Below are 17924 nucleotides of genomic sequence, written 5' to 3' on the forward strand. Positions count from 1 at the left end.
CATACACAAAGAATCAGTGAAAGTAGTAAAGAACAAGTTACTTACCTTCGGTAACGATGTATCTGTAAGAAACATTAGTTAGTTCGATTCCTCACCTTAGAATATCCCCAGGCGTCAGACTGGATCCGGAAGATTTTTCGTCAGCAATACCCCTTGCGCGTCGCTAGGCGTCGTCTGTGGCTCCGCGTCCGTCGTCGGCGTCGTGCGCCGGGATGACGTCGTCGGAGTACTTAGACGCCGCCCTCGCGCGCTGACGTCAGTTCTTGTACATAGCCTTCCGCGCCAGGAACGCAGAGCCATGCAAAGACCGACACTGGTGCCAAAAATAAAATCTAGGGGCCTGAAAGGACAACCTTAACCCTAGATGTCAGTTCGCAGAACGGGGAGGATGGGTGGGTCGGTGAGGAATCTAACTAACTAATGTTTCTTACAGATACATCGTTACCGAAGGTAAGTAACTTGTTCATCTGAAAGAAACACGTTAGTTAGATTCCTCACCTTAGAATAGATACCCAAGCAATACCATCCCCGGTGGTGGGTCTGCGAACCAAGATCACACCAGAAAGTCCTGGAGGACAGAACGGCCAAAGAAGCCATCCCTCCGGACTTGGCTGTCAAGGCAATAATGCCTGGCAAATGTGTGTAGCGAAGCCCACGTCGCCGCCTGACAGATGTCCTGCAAAGGGACACCCCGTCCCAAAGCAGTAGTAGCCGCTGTGGCCCGAGTAGAATGGGCGCGCAGCCCAACAGGAGGGTCCTTTTTTGCCAAAGAGTAATAAATTTTGATGCACAAAACGACCCACGAGAGATGGTCCGTTTGTGCACAGCTTTCCCCTTCTTAGCACCCACGTATCCAACGAAAAGTTGGTCGTCCACCCGGAACTGCTTAGTGCGGTCCAAATAAAAGGAGAGCGCACGTTTTGGGTCCAGACGGTGGAGCCTCTCTTCCTCTTTGGAAGGATGCGGAGGCGGAAAGAAGGTGGGCAAGGTGACAGACTGCCCAAGATGAAATGGAGTCACCACTTTCGGAAGAAAGGAGGGACGAGGCCGAAGGACAACCTTGTCCGGATGAACAGACAGAAAAGGAGGCTTTGAAGATAAAGCCTGGAGCTCACTCACCCGTCTAGCCGAGGTGATGGCTACCAGAAAAGCAGTCTTAAGAGTCAGAAGACGAAGAGGACAATTGTGAAGAGGCTCGAAGGGAGCGCACATCAGGAATGTCAAGACAAGATTCAAGTCCCACTGAGGCATTACAAAAGGGACAGGAGGGAACGTGTGAGTAATGCCTTTTAGAAAGCGTGTAACTACAGGGGACTTGAAAAGAGAAGGCTGATCAGGAAGCCGTAAGAAGGCAGAGATGGCAGCAAGATAACCTTTCAGGGTGCCCAGGGCAGAGCCCTGCCGGGCCAAAGAAAGAAGAAAGAGGAGAACCTCAGAAAGAGGGGCGGAAAGGGGATCCACAGCCTTTGCTGTGCACCATGCCACAAATTTGTTCCACCGGCAGGCGTATACCGTCTTTGTGGAGGGACGCCTGGCTGCCAGAATGATATCACAGACTTCAGGAGGCAAGTCAAATGGCATAAACTGCCGCCGCTCAATCTCCACGCATGGAGGTGGAGGCTGGACAGGTTCGGGTGGAGGACCGTCCCCTGCTGCTGCGACAGAAGATCCTCCCGAAGGGGCAGACGTATCTGAGGATCGGTCAACATACTGAGTAGCTCGGGATACCAGTACCTTCGTGCCCAATCCGGAGCCACCAAGATGACTTGGGCCCGGTCGTGCCTGATCTTCTTCAGCACTCTGGGCAGAAGTGGTATAGGCGGAAAGGCGTACAACAGACCGCAACTCCACTCGCGACGAAAAGCGTCGCCGAGCGAGTGCCGCCTTGGAAATTCCAACGCGCCGAACTGCTGACATTGCGCGTTCTCTTCGGTGGCGAATAGATCTAACCAAGGCTCTCCCCACTGCTGAAAGAGACCTTGCGCCACTTCGGAGTTCAGACGCCATTCGTGATCCATCATGCACCGGCGGCTGAGTTCGTCTGCTCTGGCGTTCAGAGAGCCCGCCAGATGTTGAACCACTAGGGTGACGCCCTGGTGTTCCAGCCACATCCAGAGGCGCAGAGCCTCCTGACAAAGGGTCCACGACCCCACCCCGCCCTGTTGGTTGCAATACCACATGGCTGTGGTGTTGTCCGTGAACACCTGCACGACACTGCCCCTGACAGAGGGAAGGAAGGCTTTCAGTGCAAGTCGGATCGCTCTCAACTCCAACAGGTTGATGTGGAGACGAGACTCCGCCGGAGACCAGAGGCCTCTGATCTCCGCCTCTCCCATATGGCCACCCCATCCCAGGAGGGACGCATCCGTCACTACGACATGCTCCGGTTGGGGAAGGGAGAGGCTTCTGCCCAAGACCCAATCGCGGTCCGTGAGCCACCACTGCAACTGCTGTGCAGTGCCCTCCGAGATCAAGACATGGTCGGACAGGTTTCCGTGATGCTGGGCCCACTGAAACTTCAGGTCCCACTGCAGAGCCCGCATGCGCCGCCTGGCGTGATGCACTAGAAGGATGCAGGAGGCCATCAGCCCCAGAAGCCGCAACACTAGCCTGACCGAAACCCAGGATAGAGGCCGAAAGATGGGAATCAGGGCCTGTATATCCCGGACCCGCTGTTCCGGTGGATAGACCCGGAACTGCGCCGAATCGAGAACCGCTCCGATGAAAAGGAGCTTCTGAGAGGGACTCAGGTGTGACTTCGGCACGTTGATGGAAAACCCCAGCAAATGCAGGAGATCCGCCGTAGTCTGGAGGTGGGAGACGACTGCCTGGGGCGAGCCCGCCTTCAACAACCAGTCGTCGAGATAGGGGAAGACTGGAACCCCTGATCTGCGCAGATGAGCTGCGACCACCGCCATCACTTTCGTGAACACCCGAGGGGCACTGGTGAGGCCGAAGGGGAGCATGGTAAACTGAAAGTGCTCTTGGCCCACCGTGAACCGCAGGTAACGCCGGTGGGCCGGCAGGACGGGGATGTGGAAATATGCGTCCTGCAAGTCCAACGCTACCATCCAGTCTCCGGGGTCTAGGGCAGCTAGAACCTGAGCCAAAGTCAACATCTTGAACCTTTCCTTCCGGAGGAAGGCATTGACGTTCCGAAGGTCCAAGATAGGGCGCAGGCCCCCTTTGCCCTTCTTGGGAACCAGAAAGTAGTGGGAATAACAACCACGACCCACTTCTGGACTCGGAACGCGCTCAACGGCCCCCTTGGCCAAGAGGGCCGAAACTTCCTTGTGGAGAAGATTCAAATGATCCCCCGAGATACGGTGGTGCTGCGGTGGCATGGCTGGAGGGGTCGTCTCGAAGGGGAGGGAGTAGCCCCTTCGGACGATTTGCAGCACCCACCTGTCCGATGTGATGGACCGCCAGTGGAGCAGGTGATGGCGAACTCTGCCGCCCACTGGCGTGGAATGGGCCTGAAAGCTCGGACTAGGAAGTCTTTGAGGCGGATGCTGCCGGGGTGGATGTGGGCTGACCTCGTCGTCCTCCAGAACCGCCTCGGCGGAAACCACGTCCGCGACCGCGCGCAGGTTGTTTCTGCGGCTGGTGGCTAGGCGCATGTGAGGAGGCACCCCTTCCTTGGCCACGAAAGGGGCGAAAAGCGGAAGATTGCGACCGCGGGGCCGAGAGGCCCAAGGACTTGGCCGTAGCCCGGGAGTCCTTAAAGCGGTTCAGCGCACTGTCCGCTTTCTCGCCAAACAGGCGAGTGCCATCAAACGGCATGTCCATGAGAGTGCTCTGGACATCGCCCGAAAATGACGTGGACCGCAGCCAGGCGTGACGTCTAAGCGCCACTGTGGTAGAAATGGCCCTACCCAGCGAGTCCGTGGTGTCAAGCCCACAACGTATAGCATGTCGCGCGGCATCCCTCCCATCGGCCAGAGCCTGGGTAAGTCGTGTCTGGACCTCCTCCGGACACAGGGGCAGTGCGTCCTCCACCGCATCCCACAGAGAGTGGGAATAACGGTCCAAGAGACAAGCGGTGTTCAAAGACCGCAGGCCCAAACTAAGGGAAGAGAACAGCTTCTTGCCAAACTGTTCTAGTCTCTTGGAATCCCGGTCCGGTGGGGCGGTCGGGAAAGAGGATTGGGAGGTGGAGGCCTGGATAACCAGGCTCTCAGGGGTAGGGTGTTGGGACAGGAAACTGGGGTCGCCCGGAGCAGGGCGGTGGCGCCTGGCGACGTTCCGGTCCACAGGAGGAACTGTGGAGGGCTTGGACCAGGTGCCCTGCAGAACGCCAATGAGGGCCTCATTGAATTGCAGCAGAGGCTCAGTGGAGCTTGCTGCAGACTGAAGCACCTCAGTAAGGACGTTAGTCCTCACAGCCACGGCAGGCAGCTCGAGCCCAAGGGCTGCGGCCGCCTTGCGCAGCACCACAGAGAAAGCAGCGCCCTCCTCCGAAGCCACAGTCGGAGGAGAGACGAATCCAGTGTCTGGAGAGGTATCCAGGCCACTGGCCTCCCCCAGTTCATCTGCCCAGTCCTGGGACAGTTGAGCCTGAACGGCCATAGGATCCTCAGATCCCTCCCAGTTGTCCCCATCATCCGACTCCTGGTATAGAGGAGAAAGTAACGGAGCCGGGCGGTAGACATAATGTGTCTCTAGCGGCGTCGATCTCGGCGTCCATCGACGCCGGACCGTCGCCGGGCCCGGAGTGGGACTGAACCGGGGCTCGACGTCGAGCGGAGTCGACGTCGGCGTCGGGGGTGGTACCGGTGTCGACGCCGGCGGAGGAGGCGTGACGAGGTCGACCGGCGTCGACGGGGACTCGAGAACGGGTCCCTCGGGCGCTTGCGGCGTCGAGGCCGGAGCCGTCAACGGCGCCGGGGCCGGAGCCACCGGCAGGCAAGGCAGCCCAGTCGGGTCCGCGGGGCCCGAAGGCGCACCAGCGGGCGCCGACGGCGGAGCCAGGTTCCTCATGGCCGAGAGGAAGGCACAGACTTCCGCCGGCGTCGCGTTAGTCCCAGGGACCGGAGGGTATGGGGACGGGCGCGGCGCCTGCGGCTCCGCCGGAGCCGCGGGGGTGGAACCACCCTGACCCTCGGCCGAGTCGCGCGACCGGCGAGGGGAGTCCGAAGAGCGATGTCGCCTCTTGGACTTCTTGGAATGCTTCGACTTACCCGAAGACTTGGATCCCGACGACCGATGGTGACGTCGGCTGCGGCTTCGCGACCGATCCTTGGACCTCCTCCTGGACCGGGATCGAGAGGCGCGTGGAGCCGAGTGGCGAATCTCGAGAAGCTTACGGGACCGCTCTCGTCTAGCCTTCGAGGTCAGGGCCTTACAGTCCGAGCACGACTCCGCGTCGTGGTCGAGGCCCAAGCAGTACAGGCACCGGCGGTGATGGTCCGTAACCAACATCAATCGGTTACAGTCCGTACAGGCTTTAAACCCAGGCATCCTACCGGCACCGGTGTCAATTGACAGGATCAAAAAGGATCAAAAAAGTTAGTCAAAAATTGACTAAAGGGGTAGCTCTCCCGGATCTGCGCTTACTGGCACGGAAAAAAGAAGAACTGACGTCAGCGCGCGAGGGCGGCGTCTAAGTACTCCGACGACGTCATCCCGGCGCACGACGCCGACGACGGACGCGGAGCCACAGACGACGCATAGCGACGCGCAAGGGGTATTGCTGACGAAAAATCTTCCGGATCCAGTCTGACGCCTGGGGATATTCTAAGGTGAGGAATCTAACTAACGTGTTTCTTTCAGATTTTAAAGTATATCTTGGTATAGTGTGCATAAAAATATGCATGAAACCTAAAAGAAGGAACCACAGATTGTCAAAACTGATGAATTCAGAATAGCATGAACTGGTGATCGTTATTGATGTTTGTTCATAAGGTTAGAAATTGACTATCATTTGCTTATTTAATGTATGAAATGTCTTTGTATAGTCTACGTTCTCAATTATAAATTGAAAAAAATTGCTTGAAAATAGTACATAAACAAATGGAGCAGGCCAAATACAGAACCTTAGGGGGAGGGGACATCACAAATGATAAAATGTGAAAAAGGCTATACATCTTTGCCACAAAACATAAATAGCAAACCGAAGGGCTGAGGAGGGTACACCATGAGAAACCGGACAGTCTTTAACTGCACTTTAAATGTGAAACACTTCTCTGCTATTCTATTCATTAACCACCCAGCAACTCATAGTTCTAACTAATCTAACTTCTACCCACAACCATACACAATCAACTTGCATAGCATGCGTAGATAAAAGTAACACCACTCAGGGCATATGTATGGACAAAAATCACATTTAAACTATGGTCATTCATACTTGGCATTCATAAATTATGGATAACCATAGTTTGTCCATGAATATGGAAAGACAGACACACAATCTACCTAGTAATCAGGATGGACTACAACTGCTTGGTTGAGCAACAACAGACATTTTGCCCTCTCCCCACCAACAGGTATATCCGCTGCCACATGGTCTACCATTGGACCAATAGATACATAGCACTAATCCGGTATAGAATCATATCTGGAGACAAAAGCTCTAAAGCAGGCACAAAGTGACATGCCACTGTTACACAGAATGCCAATTATATAGATGATACATAATGGCTAACTGTTTAATATGGTCCTACCTTCCCATCACGGGGTTCTGATAACATCATAAACCATGAAGCGAAAGATCAAGTGGTTAGTAAATGTCGCCAGAACCCCAGGATGGAAGTATTGAACAACATTACAAGTGGTACTCATTGCCTTCTTTTAAATTACATGTTTATTTTTATTGCAGTTACCATGAAAAATATGTTTTTCCTTGGGAAAACGTTTACTGAAAACAGTAAGCAAAATTCTGAGCTACAGTGTTTGGTTGTTGGGAGAAAATATTTAAATATGCATTTAAGAATGTAGGGGCTTAGGAAAAACATGCAATGATTTTCTTAACACTGTCTGTCTCTAGAAGTCAGATTGGTGAATGATCGGCCTACAAGATGCACCTAACAAACCGTTCTGAACGCCGTAAGAATGTTCCTGTTCTGATTACTTTTCATGAAGAGGATGCAGGGCTTTCTCTATTTAAATGCACTGTCATGCTTAAGTGTCAACGAAATCAGACTTGCATTATGCCTTTCAGATACGTATTGTACAAGAATTATGTAAATTTCACAAAATTTGGAAAATGGCTCACTGGTATGACATCATGCCAGGGAAAAATGGGTTTTAATACCACTCTTTTTTGTGCAATAATATCCAACCAACCAATGACTTAACATAAAACATATCTTACTGTCTACTTAGATATTTAATATATTTGCATAAAGGTGGTAGGCTTTCCCTCACTTTGGGAAGGAGGGGTTGCTTTCATTATTTGTCCCTCCATCATCCTTTACAAACATGCCACTAAGAGTTAAAGTTAAATATTGAGGGCAGTGGTTGCTTTTCTACTCAGTGGCCTCTTATTTAGTGTTAATAATGAAATCAAAATAAAGTGTATGTATTTTGTTAAAACATAAAAGTTGATAAGCAGAAAATGATGACACACACCATATAGAGTGCCTAGTTACCACCAAAAGGCCACTTTGGTTGCATATATGCGATTCATCAATACTTAAAGATCAGTCTCATCTGCCTTTTGCTCACAAACAATGGTCACCAGCTTTACCAGTACCTTCTTTTCAAGTCTATGTCCCTGTTTTATCCCAGGTCTATTTTAATTCATTCATTGTTTTTGTCACCACCAGTTCATTTGAGAAGCTGTTGCAGGCATTTACTTGCCCTCTAGTACAAATATGTTTTACAATATTATTTCAGAATGTTCACTCTTCAGTTTCATATTGTGGTCTTTAATTCTAGGATTACTCTTTTACAATAAATTGCTATATTGTACTTCAGGAATTCTCTTCAGGTATTTAGATTTCGGTATTATATTCTTTAGCCACCTTAGCGTGTCTAAATCTGGAAGTTCTAGGACCTCTTCTCAAAGGATGTTTTATATCACTTACCACTGTGCACATCAGTCTATGGATGGTCTCTAAAATATTTATATTTCTAAGGCCTACAGGTGTGGACACAACCCTCAATATGCACGTGGCCTCCAGTCGAGCTTATTATACATGATGCCTCCAGAGTGGGCCACAGTGCTCCAGGTGAGGGCTTACTCCCAACCTAAAAGATGAAAGAAAGCATGAGCGAAAACATTAGGGATACTTACTTCAGAATCTGCTCTGGAACAGGTTTATCTTTGTAGCGAAGGGGTAGGTTCATGACAGGTTTCACAGTGAAGCACTGGATGTCTGGACAAACTCATTAAGGAATAAAACAGTCACAGGCAGTGAATGGAAGGACATGGCCATCGTTGCAAGACATGGGGATCCTTATTTTTTCTAAAACTGGTACAAAGCACAAGAGGAATAGCAAGCACAAGTAAGCCAGTAGATCCTTGATTACAGACACCAAGAATGTAAGGGGAGAATGCAATATTTTTCAAGAGAATGACACTCTGGATATCCACATCTAAATCTCTTGGGCAAGGTTGGTTCAGCTATGACTAACAAATATCAAACTTTAAAAGCAAGATGTTGCTTACCCAGTAAGAAACTGTTTCCCGGGACATGTATTACTGAAGTTTCACATGCTTTGCATACTCCTGCTATCTAGTGTTTGTTCCCGGACCTTGGAACATGTTTTTATTCAAAGAAAACAGTCACATGCCCTTTTGTGATTTCTCCCATAGTTCACAATTCGCAAGGTTACAGCTCCACCTCAATATGTTTTCTGCTCAGCAGGTGAGTAGTACAAGTGGAGTGAAGTGTCAAGGACAAGTATAATGTGTGCAATGTTTTGTGGCTAGTAAAAGAAATGGAGAACGGTGATTAATCATCCATGTTCACTGCCTGCTTTCAGGGAGGTCGGTGTGCGCATGTGAATGCACAGCACTACACACAACAAACAGATGCTTACAGAGTAACATTTTCTGTTCACAGCATGTGTGTCTGTAAATATACATGCGCTGCATAGAATGTAAAGCACTTTCCCCATAAGCAGCTAGGGGGCAGATATTTGGAACAAAGTACTTAACACAGTCTGGTTAACCATTGCTAGATGGCAGACAGTAGTGTTTAGTGAACATGTGTGGTGTTGACCAGATGACAGCTTTGTTGATGTCAGCTAGCATAATGTTACCCAGGAAATCCATGGTGAGCTTTTTGCAAGCGCTGCCTTAGCTTAGCAAGTCTGGATTCAAGGTCAAGGTCAAAGATATGTTTATTTAGATCATAATCTTTAAACAATACAAAACAATAAATATACTTTAAAATTGGTTCACATCAACGATCTCATAAACTATTTTACCAATTAAATATTCAGACCAAATTAAAAACAGATTAAACTCCTCTCGACCTATATGCATGTCAGTTAATAAATAAAACTCACTTCTTTATTGGTGGGTCTACTCCCTTCAATATTATAAAACCGGTTCTAGACAAGATATAAAAATATTTCGTTATAAAATTCTAAAAATTAGTTCTAGTTTATTATAAAACTCTGAACTGCCTTTATGAACTTCCCCAAAGCGATTGCAATTTCTATGTTGGGCATTTCTGTGATAAAATCGATCACTTGTGCCCGGTTTCTTATGCCATATTTTACAAATATTGGGCGTAACCAAAGTTTGCGTTGCTCTAGGATAGTCAAACAGTCCAGCAGAATATGCACTGAGTCTGCTTTTGTTCCCAGGTTACATTTACAGCACCCTCTGGAATCGAGCATTTTATTTTTAATTCCGTTATTTATTAACCATGGGTTAATCCCAGTGCGGAACCTTAAGATCTCCTGTCTATACCATGGGTTTGGTAAAATATCCAAATAGGGGAACCAATTTTCATTTGCCCAGGAGTTCATCATAAACTTTACTGATTTTTTTTTACTAAGGTATTCCTTGTCTGCCCTTTTTGAGACTTCTTGACCATTGTACTTTAACTCTTTTTTTGTACATTCTATCTTGAGTGACGCTCGACATAAGACCACTTTTATATTCTCAGCGGCCTGTACCACTTTCTTACTACACCTTTTTGCCCAACTTAAATTACTTTGTTGAATCTCGTTACGACACCAATATGCAATTTTTTGTCCATTATCATTCTCCAGGCGTTTCCAAAATCTAATCGCGGCTACTTGTACTTGTACTCCCCAAGCCATTGTCCCTATTTCTAATCTTAATGCTTGGATCATTGCTGATGGGGGTAGTGATAAAAGATTTTTCAGGCATTTTCCTTCCTCCAGGTCCCAGAAATCTTTACCGCTCAAATACATGATTTCTGCTCCGTAGAGTACTTGTGATGGTATCATTGCATTGAAGGCCTTGAATAAAGGACGATGGGACATATCCCCGTAGTCACGATTAAACATTTTTAGCCCGGCAATTGTTGTGAGTGCCTTCGCTTTTTGGGCTTCTAGGTGTGTGTGCCAGTTTAATGTTTTATCGAACCACACACCTAGGTAACGGTATTCATTTACAGATTCTAATTTAAGGTCCCCTAAAAACCAATTAAACTTAATCGCTTTTTTCCCGAAACATAAAATTTTCGTCTTATCTAGGTTTACCGTTAAAAACTTCTTTTCACAATATTCCTTAAAAAATTTCAGCTTCCTTTGAAGACCTATTTCCGTCTGGTCTACTATTACCAGGTCATCCGCATATAAAAGGCACGGTACCTTTTTGCCATTCATCCTGGGGCTTGCACTACCCTCCACTTCTGAGCCCTCAGGTAGGTCAGATAGAAATATGGAAAATAACTGGGGGGCGAGTACACAGCCCTGTCTTAGGCCATTTTCAATTGGTATTTTTGGTGTTAGTGACCCCTCCATGTCCCTAATTACTTGGGCCCAGGTGCCTCTATGTAGTTCTTTCAGTATGGTCAGCAGGTCTTTTGGGATATTTTTATTTATTAATAGTTCCCAGAGACATTCCCGGTCCACTGAATCAAAGGCGGCGCGGAAGTCTACGAAGCAGCAACAGAGCTTTCCGTTCTGTTCCGTCGACTTCCTTGCCAATGCCCATAAGGAGAAACAATGGTCAATTGTAGAGTGTCCTTCTCTGAACCCTCCCTGTTCCACGGGTATTATTGCACACTCATTGACCCAGGTATTTAGTCTATTTAAGACTAATTTCGCAAATACCTTTTCTCCTATATCCAGGAGGTTTATCAGTCTATAATTTTGGGGTTCATCCATACTGCCTTTTTTATGAATAGGCCTTATTATTGCGCCCTTCCAGTTTGTTGGCATTTTGCCTTCTATTAATACTACTTGGAATAGCTGGGATAGGAACCTTGCCCACCATTTTGTATTAGATTTTAATATTAACGCTGGGAGATTATCCGGCCCTGCGGCCCGAGTTAAGTTCAGTTTTTTAATTGTAGCTTCTACTTGCTCTTCCGAAAAGTCTGCTTTAAAATCTTCTGCGGGTTCGTGCCAACCTTGGGGCTCTATGTCCACAATAGGCGTGCGTGGTCCATACAGCTCCCTTAGGTATTTATCCCAGGCTGCCTCACTTACAGCATACTTCATTTCCTCAACTTGGGGGGCAGATGCTAATTTTACCAATTTCCTAAATTGTTTCAAGTTTTTAGTCTCTATGGCCTCTAGTAGATCCCCCCAGCATTTCTCTTTATATGCCCTTTTTGCATCGGAGACCATCCTCTTAAATTCAAATTTTAATTTAGTGAGGTAATTTTGCCTCTCTTGATTAAACTCTTTCCTTAGCCTTCTGGCTTCTGCCCTTATCTCTCTTTTTTTAATTTGACAGTCCATTGAGAACCATTTTACTCGACTTGCCCTATTAAAAGTGCCTTTCCTATTATTCTTTTTTAATTTTACCCTAAGGCACTGGACTACTTGAGCTATCTTCTCCTCATACCATTCCAAGTTTACTCTCCCAGAATTTTCTAAATCAATCTTTAGTTGGAAGGCCTTTAACTTTTCCTGGTACTCATCTGTTAGTCTTGTTGTTGCCCGTCTTGGGTATTCTACTTCTTGGGGAATCACTTTTTCTCTGGGTTCCATCCTTCCCCCTTGTAACATTAGTTGCAGCGCAATATGGTCACTAACCTCATTTTGGTGTAACTCAAATTCCTGCACAAGAGGCATGTTCCAGGCTAGAGTAAAAATATAGTCGATTGGGCAGTTTTGTGACCCTTTTTTAAAGGTCTTCTTTGCCGGGCTGTCTGATTTAAATCTGCCGTTTAAGCAAAATAGGCCCTTTTCCCCTAGGTAATTTACTAGATCTAGGTCCTGTTTCGAGGGGTCACATACTGGGAAACTGGCAAACTTAATTCCATAGGCGTCCAATAATTCTGCATGCCAGCGATCCACCTTCATTGGATGTAACTTATGATTAAAATCCCCCGCAATTAGCAGAACATCAGAGGGATACCTTTCTAATAGGGAGTCTATGTCCTCTTTAAAATTCTTCATCTCCGTTACATATTCTCCCGTACTATCCCACTGCATATAGACATTAATAACAATTATCCTTTCACATTTTTTTTCCAAGGTCAAAACATTTAATCTACAAACCAGTAACCATTTACAATTTACTTTTAATATTTCTACATTACCAAAAATTTTTGTGGAGATTAACGTCATGATTCCCCCCGAGGGGCGGCCATATCTTTGCCTTTTGGCCAGGCGATTTATTTGGTGATAGCCCTCAAAACTAGGGGATTCGCCACATGCCCAAGTCTCTTGTAGGCAGGCAATTGCTACATTATTTACATACGACTTTATCTGTTCTTGTTTTAGCTCATTGCCTAACCCATTTATATTCCACGATAGGAGACTTAGGCATTGCGGCAGCCCCACTTCCTATTCTATCTCACTTAAACCTCCATCCTCGCCCGTTCCTTCCAGAAACCTCTCCAAGGAGTCATCTAGGGGGCTTATTTGACTCCAATTGCCCCACAGGTCCTCCTTTACTGTATTGTTTATCATTACATTCAGGCGGTTGCTCTCTTCTTTGTTGCCCTTTTTCAGCCACACCTGACGCCTCCCTAGGCCTGCGTGGTATTTTAGGAAGTTTCTTCCCGGATGTATTTCTTCACTCAGGTCCTTTTCTGGAATCACCCTTACTCCCCCTTGGTATATCTCTCTGGCTGCTTCCACAATTGCCCTTTTTACTAAGTTCGAATATAGTAAAACTTTTGTTATTTCCCTGCCCTTTGTGCTTTCTAAAAACCCTACCTGTCTCAGATCTTTTGAGCTAATCTCACTCAGGCTTATACATTTGGAGAAGATTGACAGAACTTGAGTTCTGTTTAGTGGACTTATTTTCCTCGGGTTCTTAACCCTTTGGCCTGCGTGCACCGGTTCCAAATATATCCATTTATTCTTTCCCGACCCCCCTCCTTTCTCAGGGGATTCTATGTTTCGCTGCCTACTCCCTTCCCTCCCTGAGGGCCCTGCTACTTGCTCATTTGTTTGTACTGATCTTGCAAGATTACTCTGTGTATTCTGTATTTGGCCCTTTACACAGGTTGTTATTTTCTGATTTACAGGATTTATTTTTCGAGCCATCTCTTTTGGGGCCTTACTGCCACAATCCTGCTTTTGGATAGTTGGTATATTCCTTCTAGCATCTGACACTGGGGATCTTAATGGTACGAAGGTCTGGGCTGAAACGTTTAATTTTTCCTTTGCTGCCTTTTTCTTTTTGCTTCCATTTACCACTATCTGTGGGGCCTTCTTTTTACTTGGCCTATTATGGGTGCGGGCCCTTGCATATTCCCATCTCCTTTTTATCAGCATTGGTCTCTTGGATATATACACGTTATCTAGTGACTCTTGTGGTTGATCCATTGCACACCCTACACTTTGATCTATTATTTGTGAGGCCACTACTGGGCTTATCATACGAGGCATTTGCCCTTTTATTCCTGTTAGTTCTTCTTCGATCTTTTTTAGGGTTGTCTTTTGGGAATTTAGTACACCATTGTTCAGCATTGATACTTCTAAAATTCCCTGAAGGGTTTTTTGTAGCATTAGTAGTAAATCCAATATTGATGACGTGGCTGGAACCGATAAATCCGAGTCCTGGGGGCTGTTTCTCTCATGTATTAATTGGCTCCCTGTCTTTTCAATGTCCTGCTGATTACTTTTCCCCCCATACTGTTGTAGGAGTTGGTTGACTGATCCCCCCCCAGATAGGGCTGGACTCATAGCTTTCTCCTCCTGTTAGCCCATCGTTCCTTGCTATTTGCTGGGAGAATAAATTTGGGGATGATGATAGCCGTGGTGCCGCCATTACTGCATTTTGGCTCAGGAGTGATAAATTTATTAGCAATTGGTCCTCTATCACTTCTTCCGCTTCTTCTTCTGAAGCATCTCCCTTGCTTCTTTCCACCAGGATTGATACCTCCATTTCTACATTTTTTCTATTCTCAGATCGAGACCGCTCTTCTGTTTCCAGATTGATTACCGGTAATTTTGATACTTTATAATGTTTGCCCACAAAGTCCATAATGGGGTTAGCAGTTGTCGTGTTCTTTTTCGTGATAGTGGTTGAGGTACACCCCTTTTTGGCTTGCGGGGTTTGCTTAGTCACTCTTTTAGCTTTCCTCTTCCTGAGTCGTCCCTTGTTAGTATCCTCGGGGGAGGAATGTCTTTCCTGGCTCTCTTCCCATGACCTTGATCCCGCCAATGTCTCACTCGCCTCCAAATTGTCTTCTCGGGCTTCCTTACATTGTTTTACTTTACGTTTTGGGCGCATTTCTTTTATTTTTCGGCGAGCTATGGCGTTAATTTAAATCACACTAAGTCTCGTCCCTGGCTCTGGTATATGGCCAAACTTTCTTTCACAGTTAAATGTTAGGGTTCTGCCGTTGGTGTATGCTGAACTTTCAGTCCTTCAACAGCAAACTTTTCACTAAAACGCGGCAGCCGCTCCACACCCGCTCTCGCTCTTCCTCTGAATGCGGCGTAAAACCTGGACCGGATTCCGACTCACAGATGAGATTCCGCCAATCACTGTGGTACGATAAACTGGGGAGTGAAGTTCCATCCTGGTCCAAAGCGGTCCGTTCCATCCTGGTCCAATGGATTCAAATGAAGTGGATTCAAATGAAGATCCACTTTGCAATGCCTGACTAGAAGATGGTTGTACGTTGCATGTTTAGCAAAGGTTACATAAAGTTAATTTGTTTTACGAAAGAACTTGGCCCGTTCAATAAAGTACATGAACACCCTATTAACATCTAGAGTGTGCAAGGCTCTTTCTGCTACAGAGTATTATTGTGGAAAGAAGACGGGAAGGTGGGTGGTCCTGAACCGTCCTGTCCTTCTTGACCTGGATGAAAGGCTCCTGGATTGTTAGGACCTGGCTCTCGCTAATACCCCTGACGAGGTTATTGCTGTCAGGAAAGCTAACTTCCATGACAGAAATCAAAGGTACAAGTGTAGAAGGATACAAAGTGTAGTTCCATGAGCCGTATGAGGACTATGTTAAGATTTCACTCAGGGGCAAGAGGCATTCCCTTAAATTGTCTCTCCAAGAAGGCCTTGGCCACAGGGATTTTAAAGAGGGATAAAAGTTCTCTATTTTGCTTATACAGTACAACTGTGGCCAAGTGTAAGCATATGGAGGTGTATACTAATCCAGACTTTTAAATAATATAAAATGTATCAAAAACTATCTTGTACAAAGACCTAAGAGGAGTCTATTTGCTTTGATATACAGTAGTGGACAAATCGTTTTCACTTGGACAAGTAGCATGCAAAAGTGGAGGTTTTACATGCTTTCAACACTATAAACATAAACCCTTCTGGGAGGCTGAGATAGCGAAAATCTAGGACCTCAAGTGGCTAGTTGCTAAGTTGAGATGTCTAGGGTCTGGCTAGAGGCTTTGACCTTCATGTTAAGTTAGAAGGCATGGCCTAAGTGGCACCTTCTCATATGGGCTGAAAGACATCTCTAGAAACATGGAGCATCAGCGTTGCTTGGTCTAGGTTGTGGCCTCACCACACATAGCATCAAAGGGAGAGGAGAAAAAGTCTAGGCAAATATCCGTGAATCATTTAGCTATAGTGCATTTCTCATGGAAGATAGCAGGGGTCTCCAACCTTTTCTGTAGAGAAAGTCACTTCTGATCAGTGAAAATCATTGTGAGCTACTGAAGGCCAAACCACTTGCGCAATGCTACCAGACACCCCCCACACCCAGTTTAATTGAATTTAAGCCTCATGTCCAACACCCAGTTTAATTGAATTTAAGCCTCATGTCCATACAGCCAAAGACTATGGTTTGAACAAAATACTTTGCATGGAGGCACTTTGACAGGCCTGCCATGTGTATCAGTGAGAGCATGGTCTTTCGGTATGTATGAACATGTGTGCGTTTGAATGTGATATATGTGTAGGGTAAATGAGAGTCTGTGTTGTGTGCAAATGTGGTACAGGACATACTTTTTAAAATATGTGGCACTGTTAAATGTATAACACAAACATACAAATGTTATGTTTATGGGAGAAATTTTAAGTGCAGAAAAAAGTTCTGCAAACAAAATGTTCATAATATAAAACATTGTTCTGCACTTTAAATTTCTCCCACTTAAAAAAAAATGGCTGTAAGTCAGTTATAAATATGACACTGTGTCAACCAGCCACTGGGAGCAAGATGCCTGCAGTGGGTAAATGCGACACTTTGAAATGGGGTAAAATAAAACTGTAGAGTTGATTTAATGTTTATATGGATTTCATAAAACTCATCATTTAAATGTTCTCCCAGTTCAAAGTGTTGCATTTACAAAGAACAGACATTTTGCACCCAGTGACCTGTAGATATGTTGCTATATTTGAAACAGAAAAATACAGCCATTAGTTTAAATAGAGGAATTTAAAGCGAAGAAATATGCTTTAGAAAATATTAAGACGTAATTGGCTTAATTGAAATTGGAGAAAAACATTGACTCAATGCTTCATAGAAATATTTTTTTACACTTTAAATTTCTCCCATTTGAAAAACAAGACAATATCTTTCAGTTATAAATATGGCACACGGTCTACCGGCCATTCAGAGTAAGAGGCCTGCTGTTTGTAAATGCAACAAATTGAAATGGGATAACAATTAAAGATCTAAAAAAATCATTAAGTTAACTCTTCATTTTAATTTTCTTGAATTTGTAAGCATACAGAAACATCATTTTGTTCTTAAGCTCCAATATTGAGTTGACCAGGACCTTTTATTTAAGATTTAAATACCTCAGTGCATTACTGAGGTACACTGACCATGCCAACAGTGAGGCATCAGTGTTAAGGGTCGAGAATAGACCTAGCTGCTGTTCCACCACTGCAGAGAGCACTGGGTAAGGGCCTATACCAACACTAGACACTCCCACTGGCCCTCGGCTTGTGCCTAATGCTCTGTAAGGCACTACTCTTGGAGAAGCATTATTGTGATTCATCCCCGAAAGTTTCAATACAGTCCTTAATATTAGAAAATGTCCTGTCTGAGAAAGAGACGCAGCTTTTGGCATGTTATGATCATCTGCTCTTTGTGGTATGCTTTCCTCATAATAGCATTCAAGATGGAGCTAAGGAAGGCTGGACTTGTTGGAGTTGAGACATTTTCACACTCAAAGTGAACCCCCGACTCTGGACTAGGGAGACTGCAATTTGACTGTGTGCTAGGCACTGTTGGTTGCTGCTTCTCTCTATCAGCCAGTCTAAATACAGAAAGATATGAATGACGTTTCTACTGAGATGCATGGCCACCATCACTAGGAACTTTGTAAACACCCTTGGAGCCATAGCACCTCCTAACTGGGAGTGTTGCGACTTACCACAATGCAAAGGTAGCATGGTGGTTGGGTGGAAATGGAAGATAGGAGTTTTTTTGGTCCTTCATC

General features: G+C 46.1%; 1 protein-coding gene across 1 annotated transcript in view; it reads right to left on the minus strand.

Annotated features, from left to right (window-relative positions):
• DOCK5 (dedicator of cytokinesis 5) overlaps nucleotides 1–17924 on the minus strand; it is a 923455-nt gene that overhangs the window by 120939 nt on the left and 784592 nt on the right. The window contains exon 42 of the mRNA XM_085632878.1: nucleotides 8240–8321. Within this exon, the coding sequence (XP_085489004.1) occupies nucleotides 8240–8321 (82 nt within the window). The remainder of the gene's footprint in view (nucleotides 1–8239; nucleotides 8322–17924) is intronic.

The sequence above is a fragment of the Triturus cristatus genome, chromosome 11, assembly GCF_964204655.1.
Source record: "Triturus cristatus chromosome 11, aTriCri1.1, whole genome shotgun sequence".
Taxonomy (NCBI): Eukaryota; Metazoa; Chordata; class Amphibia; order Caudata; family Salamandridae; genus Triturus; species Triturus cristatus.